The 17,631-nt window shown below is 45.5% G+C and overlaps 1 protein-coding gene across 1 annotated transcript in view; it reads right to left on the bottom strand.

Moving 5' to 3' along the window:
• Positions 1-17,631, bottom strand: part of LOC115114118 (3',5'-cyclic-AMP phosphodiesterase 4B-like) — a 124,293-nt gene that overhangs the window by 71,726 nt on the left and 34,936 nt on the right. Inside the window, exons 2-3 of the mRNA XM_029642111.2 lie at positions 12,114-12,244; positions 637-863 (exon numbers count right to left, since the gene is read on the bottom strand). Coding sequence (XP_029497971.2) covers positions 637-863; positions 12,114-12,155 — 269 coding nt within the window. The 5' untranslated portion in view covers positions 12,156-12,244. The remainder of the gene's footprint in view (positions 1-636; positions 864-12,113; positions 12,245-17,631) is intronic.

Here is a 17,631-nt window from a genome sequence, read left to right as displayed (position 1 = left end):
GTTTACTTCACTTAAACAATCTCTAACCCACTTTCCCTCTTCCATACAGTTCCATCTCTCTCTCAAGTCAAGGACCACTGTAAGCCCAGAAAGTGATAAGTCGGAGGTCCCTTTCAGGGTCCGCCCCCTCTGTAATATTCTTGAGGGGGGGAGGCTATTGGTGATCACCTCAAATGATGCTGATTGGCTTACCACAACTGTCTGTTGCTCTGTACAGTGACTGGAACTCAACAGTTCAACACAACCTCACTTCACAAAGCACATGAATTAAATAGGCAACTGGCTTTAGAGCACTTTGTCTCCACCCAGTGGTTGTTGGATGAAAGTGAACTTTGCTGATGCTGAATGTACAACATAGATATGCTTCTCTGACTCCACAAACACATAATATACTTCAGCAAAAAATATTATCATGGTATGCTATGCTCTACAGACGCAGGAAAACACAGGATGGGTTGACCTCAGGTAATATTGCACAGGTACTGTCCTCCAGGAGTGCAGTGTCGGCTGGTTTCTGGCCAACCATTGACAAATTGATAAATCAAGTGGAGATACGAAAACCAGCAGGAGTGCTGCCTTAGAAGTCCAGAGTTGCCAACCTCCCAAAACGTTGAGCTATGACCTACGATATCTCACCTGTTGGGGTCGACATGGGTAATGTCGATGCGTGGTGGAGGTCGAAAGGGCAGGCTGGTGGGTCGGGCCATGGCACACTCCTCTGGCGTGCGGCCCAGATCACTCTCCGCCTGTCGCCATGACAACGGGGGCAGCATTAGCGTGCCTGAGTGACGCCTGCGGCCCCGGCGAAGGTCCACCCCCGGGGTGCTGCCGAACAGGGGCACTCCCGGAGGCTCCTTGGTTTCCTGAAAGGCAAATGTTGAGAGATTGTTAGTAGAACATTAAATAGAAGTTTATGGCCAAGAGTAAGAGGCAGTGGAGACGTTGAGAGAATGTTGCTATAGCGTTTAGAGGCGCGGGTTTACAGAACAAGGGTTATAGATAAGACTAAAAGGCATGGGAAAGTTGACAGAATGTTGATATAACATTGAAATAAATTATGGGTAAGTCTCAGTGGAGATGGATAGGATAAACAAAAAGGCAAGATATTTTTTTCTGCAGTTAAGTATCATTTCTTGCATATTATATTACATCAGCATGCACTGCTTCGAATAAACCCAAACTAGCCACTATGTCGACACATTTCAGTGTACATTATTAATTCAAGGTAATACTTTGTCTATTTCAATGGATGTCAAATGCTAATATTTTGTCGGTTCTGTACACATAGCACTAGGGGGCACTCTAGGGCCTGCTGTGAGACTACAGTATTCTGAAAACCCAAGATACGGATAAATCAGAACCAAAACTAGAAAAGGAGCCAGACCAGGATTTTCACTTCAAGTCTTCTTACAGATAATCTCTTCCAGCTGGTCACATTTTGGAGTACAGAGAGTAACGTCTCCAATGTGTTTCCCAGAAGATCACGTTTTCGTGGGGGAAATGCATTATATTATATTGACCGATTTGACTACAACTCAACACACTAAAACATGTGATATTTGATAAACACAACAACTATAAAAAAAAAAGTGTTGTCTAATCAAAAGGTAATTCCAAACGGCAACACGTGAGTTTTATGCAGTGTACAAAACATTAAGGACACCTTCCTAATATTTAGACGTCCTTTGGGTGGTGGACCATTCTTGATACACACAGGAAACCGATGGCACCTAAAAAAGGCACTAATAATAACCCTCTGAATGGCACACATTCCATGTCTCAATTTTCTCAAGGCTTAAAAATTCTTATTTAAACCGTATCCTCCCCTTAATCTATCCGACACTGATTGAAGTGGCTTTAACAAGTGGCATCAATAAGGGATCATCGCTTTCGCCTGGATTCACCTGGTCAGTCAGTCATGGAAAGAGCAGGTGTTCATAATGTTTTGTACACTCAGTGTGTATGTATATATATGTGCGTGCGTGTATGTGTCCATGTGTCCAGAATTATTGAACCCCTTAATAAAGATGAGCAAAAAAAACATTTGTAAAATGAATAATACAAATTCTAAGCTATATTGTACGCCATTTTCTGGTTTTATTATTATAGTATTCTATATTAACACAATTGCTCAGAGAAAGATTTTGTTTAAGACGTAATATAAAACATCTAAAAAGATATGGGTTAAAATGATTGGATTCCCTGTATTCAATATTCCAGCACCCTCACCGTGCGAATTCGACAGACTTTTTTCCTGAAATGTTTTATGAGATTGGAGAACACACTGGGAGAGATTTTAGACCATTCCTCCATACAGAATCTTTCCAGATCCTTCGTCTGCGCTTATGGGCTGCCCTCGGAGACTGAGATGGCCATTGCAAAATGTTGATTTTGTGATCAATTAACCATTTGTTGGTGGAATGTATTGTCGGCTTGCCTTGCTGGAAGATCCATTTGCGGGCAGTTTTCAGCCTCCTGGCAAAGGCAACCAGGTTTTTGGTAAAAAATGTTTTGATATTTGAATAAGTTCATGATGCCATTGAACTTAACAAGAGCCCCAGGACCAGTGGAAGCAAAATATCCCCATAACATCAAAGATATCCCTACTGTAAAATATGGTGGTGTTAGGTATTTTCTGCATATGCATTCTGCTTTCGAAAACCAAAATTCACCATTGGTGTACATGGCCAAAAACCTCTACTTTCATGACAACTGACCATAGCACCATCTGGAGTTTGCTAAACGGCATTGGCACATGGATTGGAACTGGTGCTACGGTCATATGACATGAAAATAGAGCTCTTTGGCCACGCACACCAGCAGTGGGTTTGGCCTTCGAAAGAACAATGCATCAGTATTTGTAGTATTTCTGTGTGTGTGTTTTATATGTCTGTGTCAATGTTGTGACTTTCTCTAATGGTGAGTTGTAAAACATGGCAGTTTCAGCGAGAGGCTCCTGGCAGAGTGAGGATATACATCACCCTCTGTTTTACATTTACTCAGTCAAAGTGTAAAAGAACGAGGGAGAGGGAGGCAATCGAGGAATTCCTAAAACGCTGTCTGTGTGAGTGATAGGTGAGGTGGTGTTTGCGGAGAATGGATTGTGTGTGTGTGTGCCCACATACCCTGTTATGTATGCAGTGTATGTCTGTGGAGAGACAGCAAATGCATAAGAGAGAAAGAGAGATGAATCACGGAAAAGCTACTTCCCTCTAGTCAGCAAGTGCTGATGCTTCCCCAACGCAAACCAATCTTAGCACTGCTTAACAGCCCATTGTAAATGGAATATCTTTGCTTCTTTGCACCCCAGGATCTCCACTTGCACATTCATCTTCTGCACATCTGTCTCTCCAGTGTTTAATTGCTAAATTGTAATTATTTAGCCACTATGGCCTATTTATTGCCTTACCTCCATTATCTTACTTTATTTGCACACACTGTATATATACACACTTGTTTTCCTATTATGTTATTGACTGTATGTTTGTTTATTCCATGTGTTGTTGTTTGTGTCGCACTGCTTTGCTTTATCTTGGCCAGGTCGCAGTTGTAAATGAGAACTTGTTCTCAACTGGCCTACCTGGTATAATAAAGGTGAAATAAAATGTAATAAAAATAAACATGGCTCTGCCCTCCGGTCACCTACTCCTCTTCCTTACTTTCCCTCATCATCCTCTTCCATCTCCACCCTCCGTGGCAGTGTCATCCCTCTGTCCCCATGCCAGAGTGACATACACCATACTGCTCTCCCCTCTTTATCCTTTCCCTCCTCCTCACCTCTTCCTCGCTTTCCTCATGTGACTCTTCCATCTCCTCTGCTCTCTCCACACACTCAGTGAGGTGTGGGTCCCTCTGTCCCCTAGCTTGTGTCAGAGTGACATGCATCACACTTCTCTGTCCTCAGGGCAACTCAGAGATAATCTCAGAGGCTGGTCTTGAGTCTAATGGTTAAGATTAGGATTTGGGGGAAGGCAAGCTGATCCTAGGTCTGTACCTAGCCATAGGGGCCACTTCAGCACACTGTAGCTAAGGACAGGGCAGAATGAGCGGAGGGCTTGATTAAGTGTTAAATCCAATACCCTGATCATGTGTTCTATTTACTTGACTGACAAACGTTATGTATTACATACCTATTGTGCTGTGCGTTCTCTTCCTAAAACAAGTGTGAGCATAAACATTTGAGATTTTACTGTATCACAAACTCTACTACTACCGGGGTGTTATTGGATAGGCTAGTGCAATTTGCACTAGTGCCATAAGACTGTAGTCTCTCTCGTTCTCTCCCTCTCGCTCTCTCTCTCTCTCTCTACCTTCTGTCCTCTCTCCAACACCTCCTGCTGAGTTCACAAGACCAGCAGTCCACAACTCTGTGACCCAGTAAAGATGCATGTGGAGAGCGAGACAGCCAGAGGGGGAAGAGAGAGAAATACATGGCAAGACTAACACGGAGAGAAAGGGAAAGAACACCGGGATTCAGCTAGACATACATACACAGGGGGAAAGATAGTTTTTCTAACACATGGGAAGATAGAGAGAAGAACACAGGGGGAAAGATAAGACTAAAATAAGAGTGAGATTAGAAAGAGAAGATCTGCAGAGAAGGGAGTGAAAATGGGAGGTCGACTGGAAGATATAGAGACAGGCTGAGGGGGGGAGTGAGGGGGGAGAGAGACCGATGAGAGCAAAATATAGCGACAAAGATGGACAGACCGATGAGAGCGGGCAAGAGAGAAGGAACAGACAGAGGATGGAGATAGCGAACAGCCCCACCTGCTCCTAGTCAGTCCCTGCTGTAATTGACTGAGAGTAAACACAGCACTGCTGAGTCCTCTGGTATTTCGAGGGAAATCTAATTTGTCTGATTTATCCCTGCTGTCTGCAATGGGAGAGTGGCAGTCCAATCTGGCAACCCTGAGATGGGCTTTGTCCATTACGTTTCATGTGTCAACTAAGTGCCGTCATAACAGGACATTTCGATGGCAACATGTCCATGTGTTACAATGTGTTCATGACGCATTTCCTATTGCGTTTCACTTGTGTTACAAAAGCGCCGTAATATTTCAGTGGCAACATGTCAATATGTTATACACGTATTTATAGTGTGTTTTACCGTGTTGTGTATTTATCCCATGTTGATTAGTTCTCTTCAAGAGCCGGACATGTGTAACTAATTTGTGATAGATAAACTGTTCTTACTTTGAATTGGAAAAAGGACAGGGAAAAATACTTGTACACAGTGCATTCGGAAAGTATTCAGACTCCTTGACTTTTTCAACATTTTGTTACTGTAAGGGGAAATGTGGGACTACGTATGCTATTGGGACTACAGATGCTCAGGGACTATCGATACTGTGGAGACTATATGGCAACTATGGAGACTATAGAGGAACCACAGAAGATACTTATGCATAGGAGGTCATGACAAGAGAATCATTGGCGATGCATAAGGAGTTCTAAGGGAGATTATTGAGTATGTTTGGGAATAGTACTAAGTGAATGTGGATGAGAGTATTGTGTGCTTGACTAACTAACTGAGCAGGGGTTTAGCCTCGGTGTGAGCTGTGTGAGATGACGTGTTAAGCTGGAAGTCCCCCAAAAAAAAAAAGAGTTCAAGAAAGGGATTAAGCATGGGAAACGGAAATAGTAAGAGTAGGATGGAGGATCCGTACTGGGAACCAAAGAGGCAGTGAGTGTTGTAATGGCAAAAAACAAAATGGTAAGGGGGGTACTGAACCAAACAGAAGACAGGACAAAGATGGACAGATCCCTGAAGATGGGACAGTGAGCACAGAAAGACTAGAGTCTGTGAGAGAGGCCAATTTGAAAAGTTAAAATAAAGTGGGACGATTTCAGAGAGAAGCAGAAAATGCTAAATATAAAGCTGTAAGAAGAATGATGGTGAAGCCAGAGAAGAAAAAGAGGAAAAAAAGAAAGCCTGGCTGGCCTTTCATCATCCAAGGGGAACCCTTTCATGGGGGCCCCACCCCCTTGTATCCACCTCTGCCAAATCTTCCACCAGCAGACGGAGATGGTCAGGTGGAGGAGCCATGGGATTAGGAGCTGTTGAAAGAGCTGTAGAAGGTGCTGGAGCTGAAGACAGAAAGTTAACAGCAAAAACAAGGACCAGAGCGCGAACGAGCAGAGAGGAACAGAGAGGGAGAGACTGGATTTGCTACAACTGTGGGAAGTTAGGGCATCTTTCAAGGCACTGTCCTGGAGCAGGAGAAGCACAAGGAGAGTGGCCGTCCTCACGTGCACAACCCATTTGGAAGAGGAGGTGGACGAGTGGGCTACCAAGCAGAGAATGAGGCGGAAACAGAAGAAGAAACTTGTGAAAAAAAATAATGAAGAACCAGAATGTCAAATGCTAAAATTGACCACCTTGTCAACCCTGCAAGGAATGGAGGAAGACATTGTTGAGTATTGTGTCACCCTTGCAGTGTTCTTTGAACCTGGCAGGTGGAGCGGAGCACTGTTTGAGCCCAGGTGATTCCGTGGTGGTCAAAGGGTTCAGGAGAAAGAGTTGGAAAGACCGCCGTTAGAGAGGGCCGTACCAAGTTCTTTTGACCACCCCCACTGTGGTCAAGGCAGCTGAAAAGAGAAACCTAGATCCACTTGTCGCACTGCAGACGAGTTCCCGATCCAGCAAAAGATTGGGCCTCGCCAGTTCCAGTGGTGCAGTGTGGGCCTTCTCTGTTTTAGCACAGGTGTGCTAATAAAAACAGTAGGTTGTGCTCTTGTGTGAAACCTGACAGAGGGTAGAAGGAGTCCTGAGCGAAAGGGACCGACGCTGGCCCGGAGTAGAGGTCCAGAAGTAGATGGTCATCGGAGAAGGAGAGCCCTGCTGGGCCCTCATAACCATGAGGACAATCTGTTCCTCTCTAGAGCAGAAATGGTTCCTAATCTTACATCTGCACAATAAGAGTGTCAGGTGTGTGGGTTGGGGTCAGTTAAGGTAGGAGCAGGTTTACCACTTGTGGGAGTTCCCATAGGAGTAAATCTGACTATGGTAAGACCATATGCAAATGGTCTTACCATTCCTGATAGAGATGCCACGTAACCATGACCCCATGATGTTTTCTGCATTACACAACCACATAGGCCCACTGTTGTTTGCTAGGCCAGATGCTACGGAGATGAGAGTAAATTGTTAAGAGTGATGACAGCCCCTTGGTGTGTTAGTGGAGAAGGAGGTAATCATTTGGGTGACCTAGAACGTAATTGTACAATGTATTACAACAGATCCAATACCTGTAAGTTAACTGTTAACAATGCCGACACTGGGGAACCTGGTAATGTTACTTATGGTATTTCCGTCTATAATGTTATTATCCCTTTGAGAGGAGCCACAAATGGTACCTATTGGTTGTGTGGTAAGATTGCTTACTATAGCTTGCCCCTGAACTGGTTGTACTGTTGGGTTTGTGGTGACCGCTATGAGAACAGTTCCAAACGATGATAAGAGTCTGAAGGCTCTGTTTAGAGACTACAATCCTCCTGGAATTGAGGAGAGATAAGAGTTCTCTAGCTGACGTCACACACTCCGGCACCTGCCTCCATATTCCTTGGTGTATATTTTTCCTGGTTATGGAGTCGCATGTACGCTAGTCCAAATTCATGATATAAATCGCTAAATGCTACTCGAAATGTCCTGGAAAAATTGAATGATGAACTGAAGGAATTGCATAAATTGGCTCTGTAAAACAGAGAGGCCCGTGACTATCTTTTGGGGCACTTGTGCAATAATTGGAGATGTGTTGCACTTTTGTCCCGGGTCGGTACTCTAATGTTACCGATCTGGCCGAATACATTGCCACCGTGGCAAAGAACAATTCCCCACAGCCAGAGCGGACGCTTGCAACTTGGTTGAAATCCCTGTTTGAAAGATGGGGATCCCAAATTGCCCAATGGGCTGCAGCGTGTGTTTAAAAAAAAAAACTTTGTCTAATTGTATTACTAACATGTTGTAAGGCTATTTGTGACTCCCTAGCTGATAAGGTTTCGGCAGCCATTATGTTTAATGCTCCTCAAGTGGATGGTGAGACTGATGAGCTGCCGACGCTGGATGAGCTTCCTTTTCCCCCTGTAGATAAGGACAATGAGTGAGAATTGAAAGTTGTTTTTGTTTGACTTGTTTGGAAGGCCGTTGCGGATTTGTTTAAAAAAAAAAACGATTTTATGTTTTGACTATTCTCAGGGACAGTTGGTGCAGAACAGATCACTGCAACAGGTCACTGCAACCCGATTGTGGTAAACAATGGTTCAACATTGAGAGATTTAGTCACCTCTGAGTCTACAGTGTATTTGTGTGTATTTTAGATCGTAAAACCCAGAGTGAAGGGTTTGAAAGGATGAAGTGTCTGATTTTATATGTTCATTTCACTTACTTTAATAAACATATTTTGATAGAACCTCCTTTGATAGAAGCTATAATCTAATGCTTACCTTATCACTCTGTGATAATTATCATAAAATGTTAAGAGGAGGCAATGTGAGGGAAAATGTTCTGTTTGTGTATCAAATCAAAGCTAACTTCTAATAACCAATTTGAAAAGTTCATGCAGGTGTCTGACTGATCGTGTACGGAGGAATCCTCACTATCATTAATAGGCAACATGGCAGTACGCCCAGAACATTGCTATGGGAACAGAGGCATCTCAGTTTCAACGTCTCAACTTGGGAGAGAGGAAGACCCGTGAGGTATTGGTCAGTCACATGCAGGAGCCAACGTTAATGACGAATGATGATTCATCTAAATCATGCAAATATGTCTGTGTATAAGAGAACGGAAGGGACCGCCCCGGTGAAACTCCCGTTCCACATGTGTACTTGGTGCCTTGAGTTGGTTGGACCCTCTCCAGCGAGCTGATAATAAAGAATGATTCATTTAAGATCGACTTTGAGAGTCCCCTGTGTAGACTTTCCACAACATTATCTTACAGAGTTATTCTAATATATATATATATATATATATTAAAATCCACTTTAATTCATCTACACCCTGTTAATATCACATTTACATAAGTATTCAGGCCCATTTACTCCATACTTTGTTGAAGCACCTTTGTTCAGTGATTACAGCCTTGAGTCTTCTTCGGTATAACGCCACAAGCTTGGCACACCTGTATTTGAGTTTCTCTCATTCTTCTCTGCAGATCCTCTCAAGCTCTGTCAGGTTGGAAGAGGAGCATCGCTTCACAGCTTTTTTCAGGTCTCTCCAGAAATGTTTGATCGGGTTCAAGTCCGGGCTCTGGCTGGGCCACTCGAGGACATTCAGACATGTCCCGAAGACACTCCTTTGTTGTCTTGGCTGTGTGCTTAGTGTCATTGTCCTGTTGGAAGGTGAACCATTGCCCCAGTCTGAGGTTTTAAGCACTCTGGAGCAGGTTTTCATCAAGGACCTCTGTACTTTGCTCTGTTAATCTTTCCCTCTTTCCTGACTAGTCTCAAAGTCCCTGCCGCTGAAAAACATCCCCACAGCATGATGCTGCCACACCCATGCTTCACTGTAGGGATGGTGCCAAGTTTCCTCCAGATGTGACGCTTGGCATTCAGGCCAAAGAGTTCAATCTTGGTTTCATCAGACCACAGAATCTTGTTTCTCATGGTCTGAGAGTCCTTTAGGTGCCCCTTGACAAACTCTAAGTGGGGTGTCATGTGCTTTTTACTGAGGAGTGGCTTCGTCAGGCCACTCTACCATAAAGGCCTGATTGGTGGAGTGCTGCAGAGATGGTTGTCCTTCTGGAAGGTTCTCCCATCTCCACAGAGGAACTCTGGAGCTTTGTTAGTGACCATGGAGTTCTTGGTCACCTCCCTGACCAAGACCCTTCTCCCCTGATTGCGGAGTTTGGCCAGGCGGCCAGCTCTAGGAAGAGTCTTTTTGGTTTCAAACTCCTTCCATTAAAGAAAGATGGAGGCCACTTTGTTCTTGGGTTCCATCAATGCTGCAGAAATGTTTTGGTACCCTTACCCGACACAAACCTGTTTCGAAGCTCTATGGACAATTCCTTCGACCTCATGGCTTCGTTTTTGCTCTGACTTGCACTGTCAACTGTGGGACCTTATATAGACAGGTGTGTGGCTTTCCAAATCATGTCCAATCAATTGAATTTACCACAGGTGAATCAAGTTGTAGAAACAAGGATGATCAATGGAAACAGGATACACCTGAGCTCAATTTCGAGTCTCATAGCAAGGGGTCTGAATACTTATGTAAATAACGTATTTCTGTTTTCGCTTTGTCATTATGGTGTATTGTGTGTAGATTGGTGGGGATTAGTATGCATTTAACATAACAAAATAAGGAAAAGTTAAGGTGTCTGAATACTTTCCAAATTAACTTTTTATTTTATTTAACCAGGTAGGCCAGTTGAGAACAAGTTCTCATTTACAACTGAAACCTGGCCAAGATAAAGCAAAGCTATAACAGAGATACACATGGGATAAACAAATGTACAGTTAATAACACAATAGAAAAATCCATATACAGTGTACATATAACTTTTACACTTTTGTGAATTTCCATCTAGCTGAGGGCTGTTTATTGTCGGTCCTGGAGGGCTGAAACACGTCTGGTTTTCATCCTCTCCTTCTAATAAAGGACCAATTCAGACCTGGAACACCATGTGAGTGCAATTATCTACTGGGTAGCAAACAATTACCCAAGGACATAGAAAATGATGGGCGGTTCAGAACTATAAGAGCTGATGGTGCCTCGAGAATACTTAGGAGAGCAGAGTGGCCCTGGGAGTTGCCGGATTCAAAATGGTCTTTCAGGAAACCGTGAAACAAAATGAGCTGGCCTGCCCATCTGATAATAAACAGAGCTTTCTTCCATCTGAGGAGTGAGGAGAAACAGATGGGCCTTTCTCTGTCTCTTTCTCTCTTGCGCACACTCTTGGTCCCCCTCACTCCCTCCCCCCCTTCTTCCCTTCTCTTCCTCGCCCCTCAGTCTCTCTCTCGCTCTCCCTTTGTCACCCTCTCTCCATATCTTTCTTTCCATAACCCCCCCTCTTTTTTCCTCTCCCTCTCCTCCTCTCTCTCTGCAGTGTGTACTGTCGAACACCCCTCTGTTTCTGGACGGTCATCTGCTCATGACTCACTGCCTTCCAGACAGTACCTTCCTCTATTTCTGTTAGTAGTGAAAGGTCAGAGGATCATTGATGGCACACCCAATAGGCTAGGGGAAGCTATGCTTAAGTCGTTAATACATTTTTTATAAAATGCTTATGTACCGCTTATGGATTTGTTAAAGACCTTTACTAGCTACATATGTTGACTTAAGTATTTATGAAATGCTTATGTACTGCTTAAGAGTGTTATGACGTCCTAATGTAGGTACTCTTCATTTTTATGTGTTTGGCTACCGATATGGGAGGACCTACTGTACTAGCTGTCTAAAACTACCACACTGCGTTTTGTTGGCATTTGAGAGGGAAACTAATGTAATTTCACGCAGTAGGGTAAATTATTATCCAAGTAATGAATAGATATAACACTACATTGTTGCCAAACAATGACTAGTAAAGCTAAAGCAAACTGCTACACCTCCTGAATGGAAAGATGCTGTCAAAACAAGGTGTGAATAATAAGTGAGGTGTGTTCTGGCGATGTTGTAGTCTCTATAGACAGACGGGTTGCCTCCCTCAATAGATATTTTCAGTGTATTTCACAGGAGGGTAGTTTGACAGCTAATGTTAACGTTACAAGCGTACAACCACTGACTGGCTCTAATACTGCATTCGTGTCATGTGGGAAAATTAGAAACTCAAGACTAATTTCCGACTTGGTTACTCGTTGTAGAAAGATGATACCGCCCAAATGTGAAACGTAGGTATTAGACACAACCTATAGAAAGCTCTAGGGAAATAAGTTACAATCATTTTAAAATCAGAGGTCCCGAGTTTCCAACATGATGTGAACGCGGCCTTTTGCCTAGCTATCAGAGTCCACATCTCTGTTTTCCTATCGAAACTTGTGATTTGTTGGGAGAATTGTCTGTCTGAAGAGTACCCCACCCAAAAATGTTTTTCCCCTTTCGAAGTGGCCAAGAAAATCCGACATGATTCCCAGACCTAGTGCTGTTGCCCTAGCGATGCAGCGAATGTACTCACGTCACCTGGTGTCACCGCTAACACACTCCTGCTCTTCTTCATTCTCGGTCACCACGTCAGTCAGACACTTTCACTCTTCTTTTAAACCCTTATCCTCTATCCCTCCTTTACTGGGGCCTTCACCAGCACACCTAGCATTGGAGAGGAAGAAAGGGATGGATTGAGAGAGAAAAAAAGCAGGAGAATTAAAATGAGATAATCACACACTGTCATCGGTTTCGGCATGACACAGACATTTTGTGGAATATTCACTGTTTGATCATTGGAGTGGGTTCAGCTGACAGATGATTACGCATTCTAGTAACAGTGATAAGTGTTATCATTATCATAAGTAGCAGGAAGACTTCCGACACAAAGATAGCACAAAGCAAGAGGCTACTCTTCTAGGAATTGGATGTCACACAGCTGTCATATTCCTTGAGAGTAGAGTGAACACCAGAGCACATGCACAAATGCTTTACAGCAGGGATGGGCAACTTTGAGGGGGGTGGGGGCCACAACAAATCTGAACTCATCGTCATGGTGAAGGGGCGCAGAGGCTCGTCGGTCTGCGTACCCACGTCAATACCCACACATGCAGTCAGAGCCAGCCCTAAGCCTTTTGGGGGCCCTAAGCTACATTTGGTCAGTAGTCCATCCCTGCTTTCCAGTATCTCTGAACGAGATGTGCCTCTTGCATCTCTGTAATAGCTTTGGGAGCACTGCTGTTTATGGTCAGAATCATTTAGAAAATAAAAGGGTTAATGATTCACTGAAGTAGGTTCAAAGGTTAAATAGTGCCATTTAATCTAACGATAGCAATTGATTTTGTACAGTAACACACTCTGCATGAAGGTCTTGTACTAGAGGTCGACCGATTAAATCGGAATGGCCAATTAATTAGGGCCGATTTAAAGTTTTCATAACAATCTGTGTTTTTGGGCGCCGATTTGCCAATTTTTGTTTTGTTTATTTATTGTTGGTTTTTATACCTTTATTTAACTAAGCAAGTCAGTTAAGAACACATACTTATTTTCAATGACAGCTTAGGAACGGTGGGTTAACTGCCTTGTTCAGGGGCAGAACGACAGATTTTCACTTTGTCAGCTCGGGGGATCCAATCTTGCAACCTTACAGTTAACTAGTCCAACGCAATAACGACCTGCCTCTCTCTCTCGTTGCACTCCACAAGGAGACGGCTTACTGTATTCGCGTAACAGGCAAAGGTAAGTTGCTAGCTAGCATTAAACTTATCTTATAAAAAACATTCAATCATAATCACTAGTTAACTACACATGGTTGATGATATTACTAGATTTACATTTACATTTAAGTCATTTAGCAGACGCTCTTATCCAGAGCGACTTACAAATCGGTGCGTTCACCTTAAGACATCCAGTGGAACAGCCACTTTACAATAGTGCATCTAAATCTTTCAAGGGGGTGAGAAGGATTACTTTATCCTATCCTAGGTATTCCTGAAAGAGGTGGGGTTTCAGGTGTCTCCGGAAGGTGGTGATTGACTCCGCTGTCCTGGCGTCGTGAGGGAGTTTGTTCCACCATTGGGGGGCCAGAGCAGCGAACAGTTTTGACTGGGCTGCGCGGGAACTGTACTTCCTCAGTGGTAGGGAGGCGAGCAGGCCAGAGGTGGATGAACGCAGTGCCCTTGTTTGGGTGTAGGGCCTGATCAGAGCCTGGAGGTACTGAGGTGCCGTTCCCCTCACAGCTCCGTAGGCAAGCACCATGGTCTTGTAGCGGATGCGAGCTTCAACTGGAAGCCAGTGGAGGGAGCGGAGGAGCGGGGTGACGTGAGAGAACTTGGGAAGGTTGAACACCAGACGGGCTGCGGCGTTCTGGATGAGTTGTAGGGGTTTAATGGCACAGGCAGGGAGCCCAGCCAACAGCGAGTTGCAGTAATCCAGACGGGAGATGACAAGTGCCTGGATTAGGACCTGCGCTGCTTCCTGTGTGAGGCAGGGTCGTACTCTGCGGATGTTGTAGAGCATGAACCTACAAGAACGGGCCACCGCCTTGATGTTAGTTGAGAACGACAGGGTGTTGTCCAGAATCACGCCAAGGTTCTTAGCGCTCTGGGAGGAGGACACAATGGAGTTGTCAACCGTGATGGCGAGATCATGGAACGGGCAGTCCTTCCCGGGAGGAAGAGCAGCTCCGTCTTGCCGAGGTTCAGCTTGAGGTGGTGATCCGTCATCCACACTGATATGTCTGCCAGACATGCAGAGATGCGATTCGCCACCTGGTCATCAGAAGGGGAAAGGAGAAGATTAATTGTGTGTCGTCTGCATAGCAATGATAGGAGAGACCATGTGAGGTTATGACAGAGCCAAGTGACTTGGTGTATAGCGAGAATAGGAGAGGGCCTAGAACAGAGCCCTGGGGACGCCAGTGGTGAGAGAGCGTGGTGAGGAGACAGATTCTCGCCACGCCACCTGGTAGGAGCGACCTGTCAGGTAGGACGCAATCAAGCGTGGGCCGCGCCGGGAGATGCCCAACTCGGAGAGGGTGGAGAGGAGGATCTGATGGTTCACAGTATCGAAGGCAGCCGATAGGTCTAGAAGGATGAGAGCAGAGGAGAGAGAGTTAGCTTTAGCAGTGCGGAGGGCCTCCGTGATACAGAGAAGAGCAGTCTCAGTTGAATGACTAGTCTTGAAACCTGACTGATTTGGATCAAGAAGGTCATTCTGAGAGAGATAGCGGGAGAGCTGGCCAAGGACGGCACGTTCAAGAGTTTTGGAGAGAAAAGAAAGAAGGGATACTGGTCTGTAGTTGTTGACATCGGAGGGATCGAGTGTAGGTTTTTCAGAAGGGGTGCAACTCTCGCTCTCTTGAAGACAGAAGGGACGACGTAGCCAGCGGTCAGGGATGAGTTGATGAGCGAGGTGAGGTAAGGAGAAGGTCTCCGGAAATGGTCTGGAGAAGAGAGGAGGGAATAGGGTCAAGCGGGCAGGTTGTTGGGCGGCCGGCCGTCACAAGACGCGAGATTTCATCTGGAGAGAGAGGGAGAAAGAGGTCAGAGCACAGGGTAGGGCAGTGTGAGCAGAACCAGCGGTGTCGTTTGACTTAGCAAACGAGGATCGGATGTCGTCGACCTTCTTTTCAAAATGGTTGACGAAGTCATCTGCAGAGAGGGAGGAGGGGGGGAGGGGGAGGAGGATTCAGGAGGGAGGAGAAGGTGGCAAAGAGCTTCCTAGGGTTAGAGGCAGATGCTTGGACTACACCATAGTACCCTCCAAGCTCGTCATCAAGCTCGAGACCCTGGGTCTCGACCCCGCCCTGTGCAACTGGGTACTGGACTTCCTGACGGGCCGCCCCCAGGTGGTGAGGGTAGGCAACAACATCTCCTCCCCGCTGATCCTCAACACGGGGGCCCCACAAGGGTGCGTTCTGAGCCCTCTCCTGTACTCCCTGTTCACCCACGACTGCGTGGCCACGCACGCCTCCAACTCAATCATCAAGTTTGCGGACGACACAACAGTGGTAGGCTTGATTACCAACAACGACGAGACGGCCTACAGGGAGGAGGTGAGGGCCCTCGGAGTGTGGTGTCAGGAAAATAACCTCACACTCAACGTCAACAAAACTAAGGAGATGATTGTGGACTTCAGGAAACAGCAGAGGGAACACCCCCCTATCTACATCGATGGAACAGTAGTGGAGAGGGTAGCAAGTTTTAAGTTCCTCGGCATACACATCACAGACAAACTGAATTGGTCCACTCACACTGACAGCGTCGTGAAGAAGGCGCAGCAGCGCCTCTTCAACCTCAGGAGGCTGAAGAAATTCGGCTTGTCACCAAAAGCACTCACAAACTTCTACAGATGCACAATCGAGAGCATCCTGGCGGGCTGTATCACCAACTGGTACGGCAACTGCTCCGCCCTCAACCGTAAGGCTCTCCAGAGGGTAGTGAGGTCTGCACAACGCATCACCGGGGGCAAACTACCTGCCCTCCAGGACACCTACACCACCCGATGTTACAGGAAGGCCATAAAGATCATCAAGGACATCAACCACCCGAACCACTGCCTGTTCACCCCGCTATCATCCAGAAGGCGAGGTCAGTACAGGTGCATCAAAGCTGGGACTGAGAGACTGAAAAACAGCTTCTATCTCAAGGCTATCAGACTGTTAAACAGCCACCATTGAGTGGCTGCTGCCAACACACCGTCATTGACACTGACCCAACTCCAGCCACTTTAATAATGGGAATTGATGGGAAATGATGTAAATATATCACTAGCCACTTTAAACAATGCTACCTTATATAATGTTACTTACCCTACATTATTCATCTCATATGCATACGTATATACTGTACTCTACATCATCGACTGCATCCTTATGTAATACATGTATCACTAGCCACTTTAACTATGCCACTTTGTTTACTTTGTCTACATACTCATCTCATATGTATATACTGTACTCGATACCATCTACTGTATGCTGCTCTGTACCATCACTCACTCATATATCCTTATGTACATATTCTTTATCCCCTTACACTGTGTATAAGACAGTAGTTTTAGAATTGTTAGTTAGATTACTTGTTGGTTATCACTGCATTGTCGGAACTAGAAGCACAAGCATTTCGCTACACTCGCATTAACATCTGCTAACCATGTGTATGTGACAAATAAAATTTGATTTGATTTGATTTAGAGTGGTAGAAAGTGGCTTTAGCAGCAGAGACAGAAGAGGAAAATGTAGAGAGGAGGGAGTGAAAGGATGCCAGGTCCGCAGGGAGGCGAGTTTTCCTCCATTTCCGCTCGGCTGCCCGGAGCCCTGTTCTGTGAGCTCGCAATGAGTCGTCAAGCCACGGAGCAGGAGGGGAGGACCGAGGCGGCCTGGAGGATAGGGGACATAGAGAATCAAGGGATGCAGAAAGAGAGGAGAGGAGGGTTGAGGAGGCAGAATCAGGAGATAGGTTGGAGAAGGTTTGAGCAGAGGGAAGAGATGATAGGATGGAAGAGGAGAGAGTAGCAGGGGGAGAGAGAGCGAAGATTGGGACGGCGCGATACCATCCGAGTAGGGGCAGTGTGGGAAGTGTTGGATGAGAGCAAGAGGGAAAAGGATACAAGGTAGTGGTCGGAGACTTGGAGGGGAGTTGCAGTGAGGTTAGTGGAAGAACAGCATCTAGTAAAGATGAGGTCGAGCGTATTGCCTGCCTTGTGAGTAGAGGGGGAAGGTGAGAAGGTGAGGTCAAAAGAGGAGGAGTGGAAAGAAGGAGGCAGAGAGGAATGAGTCAAAGGTAGACGTGGGGAGGTTAAAGTCGCCCAGAACTGTGAGAGGTGAGCCGTCCTCAGGAAAGGAGCTTATCAAGGCATCAAGCTCATTGATGAACTCTCCGAGGGAACCTGGAGGGCGATAAATGATAAGGATGTTAAGCTTGAAAGGGCTGGTAACTGTGACAGCATGGAATTCAAAGGAGGCGATAGACAGATGGGTAAGGGAGAAAGAGAGAATGACCACTTGGGAGAGATGAGGATCCCGGTGCCACCACCCCGCTGACCAGAAG

The sequence above is a fragment of the Oncorhynchus nerka genome, linkage group LG9b, assembly GCF_034236695.1.
Source record: "Oncorhynchus nerka isolate Pitt River linkage group LG9b, Oner_Uvic_2.0, whole genome shotgun sequence".
Classification (NCBI taxonomy): Eukaryota; Metazoa; Chordata; class Actinopteri; order Salmoniformes; family Salmonidae; genus Oncorhynchus; species Oncorhynchus nerka.
This window is presented reverse-complemented; position numbering and strand designations above follow the sequence as displayed.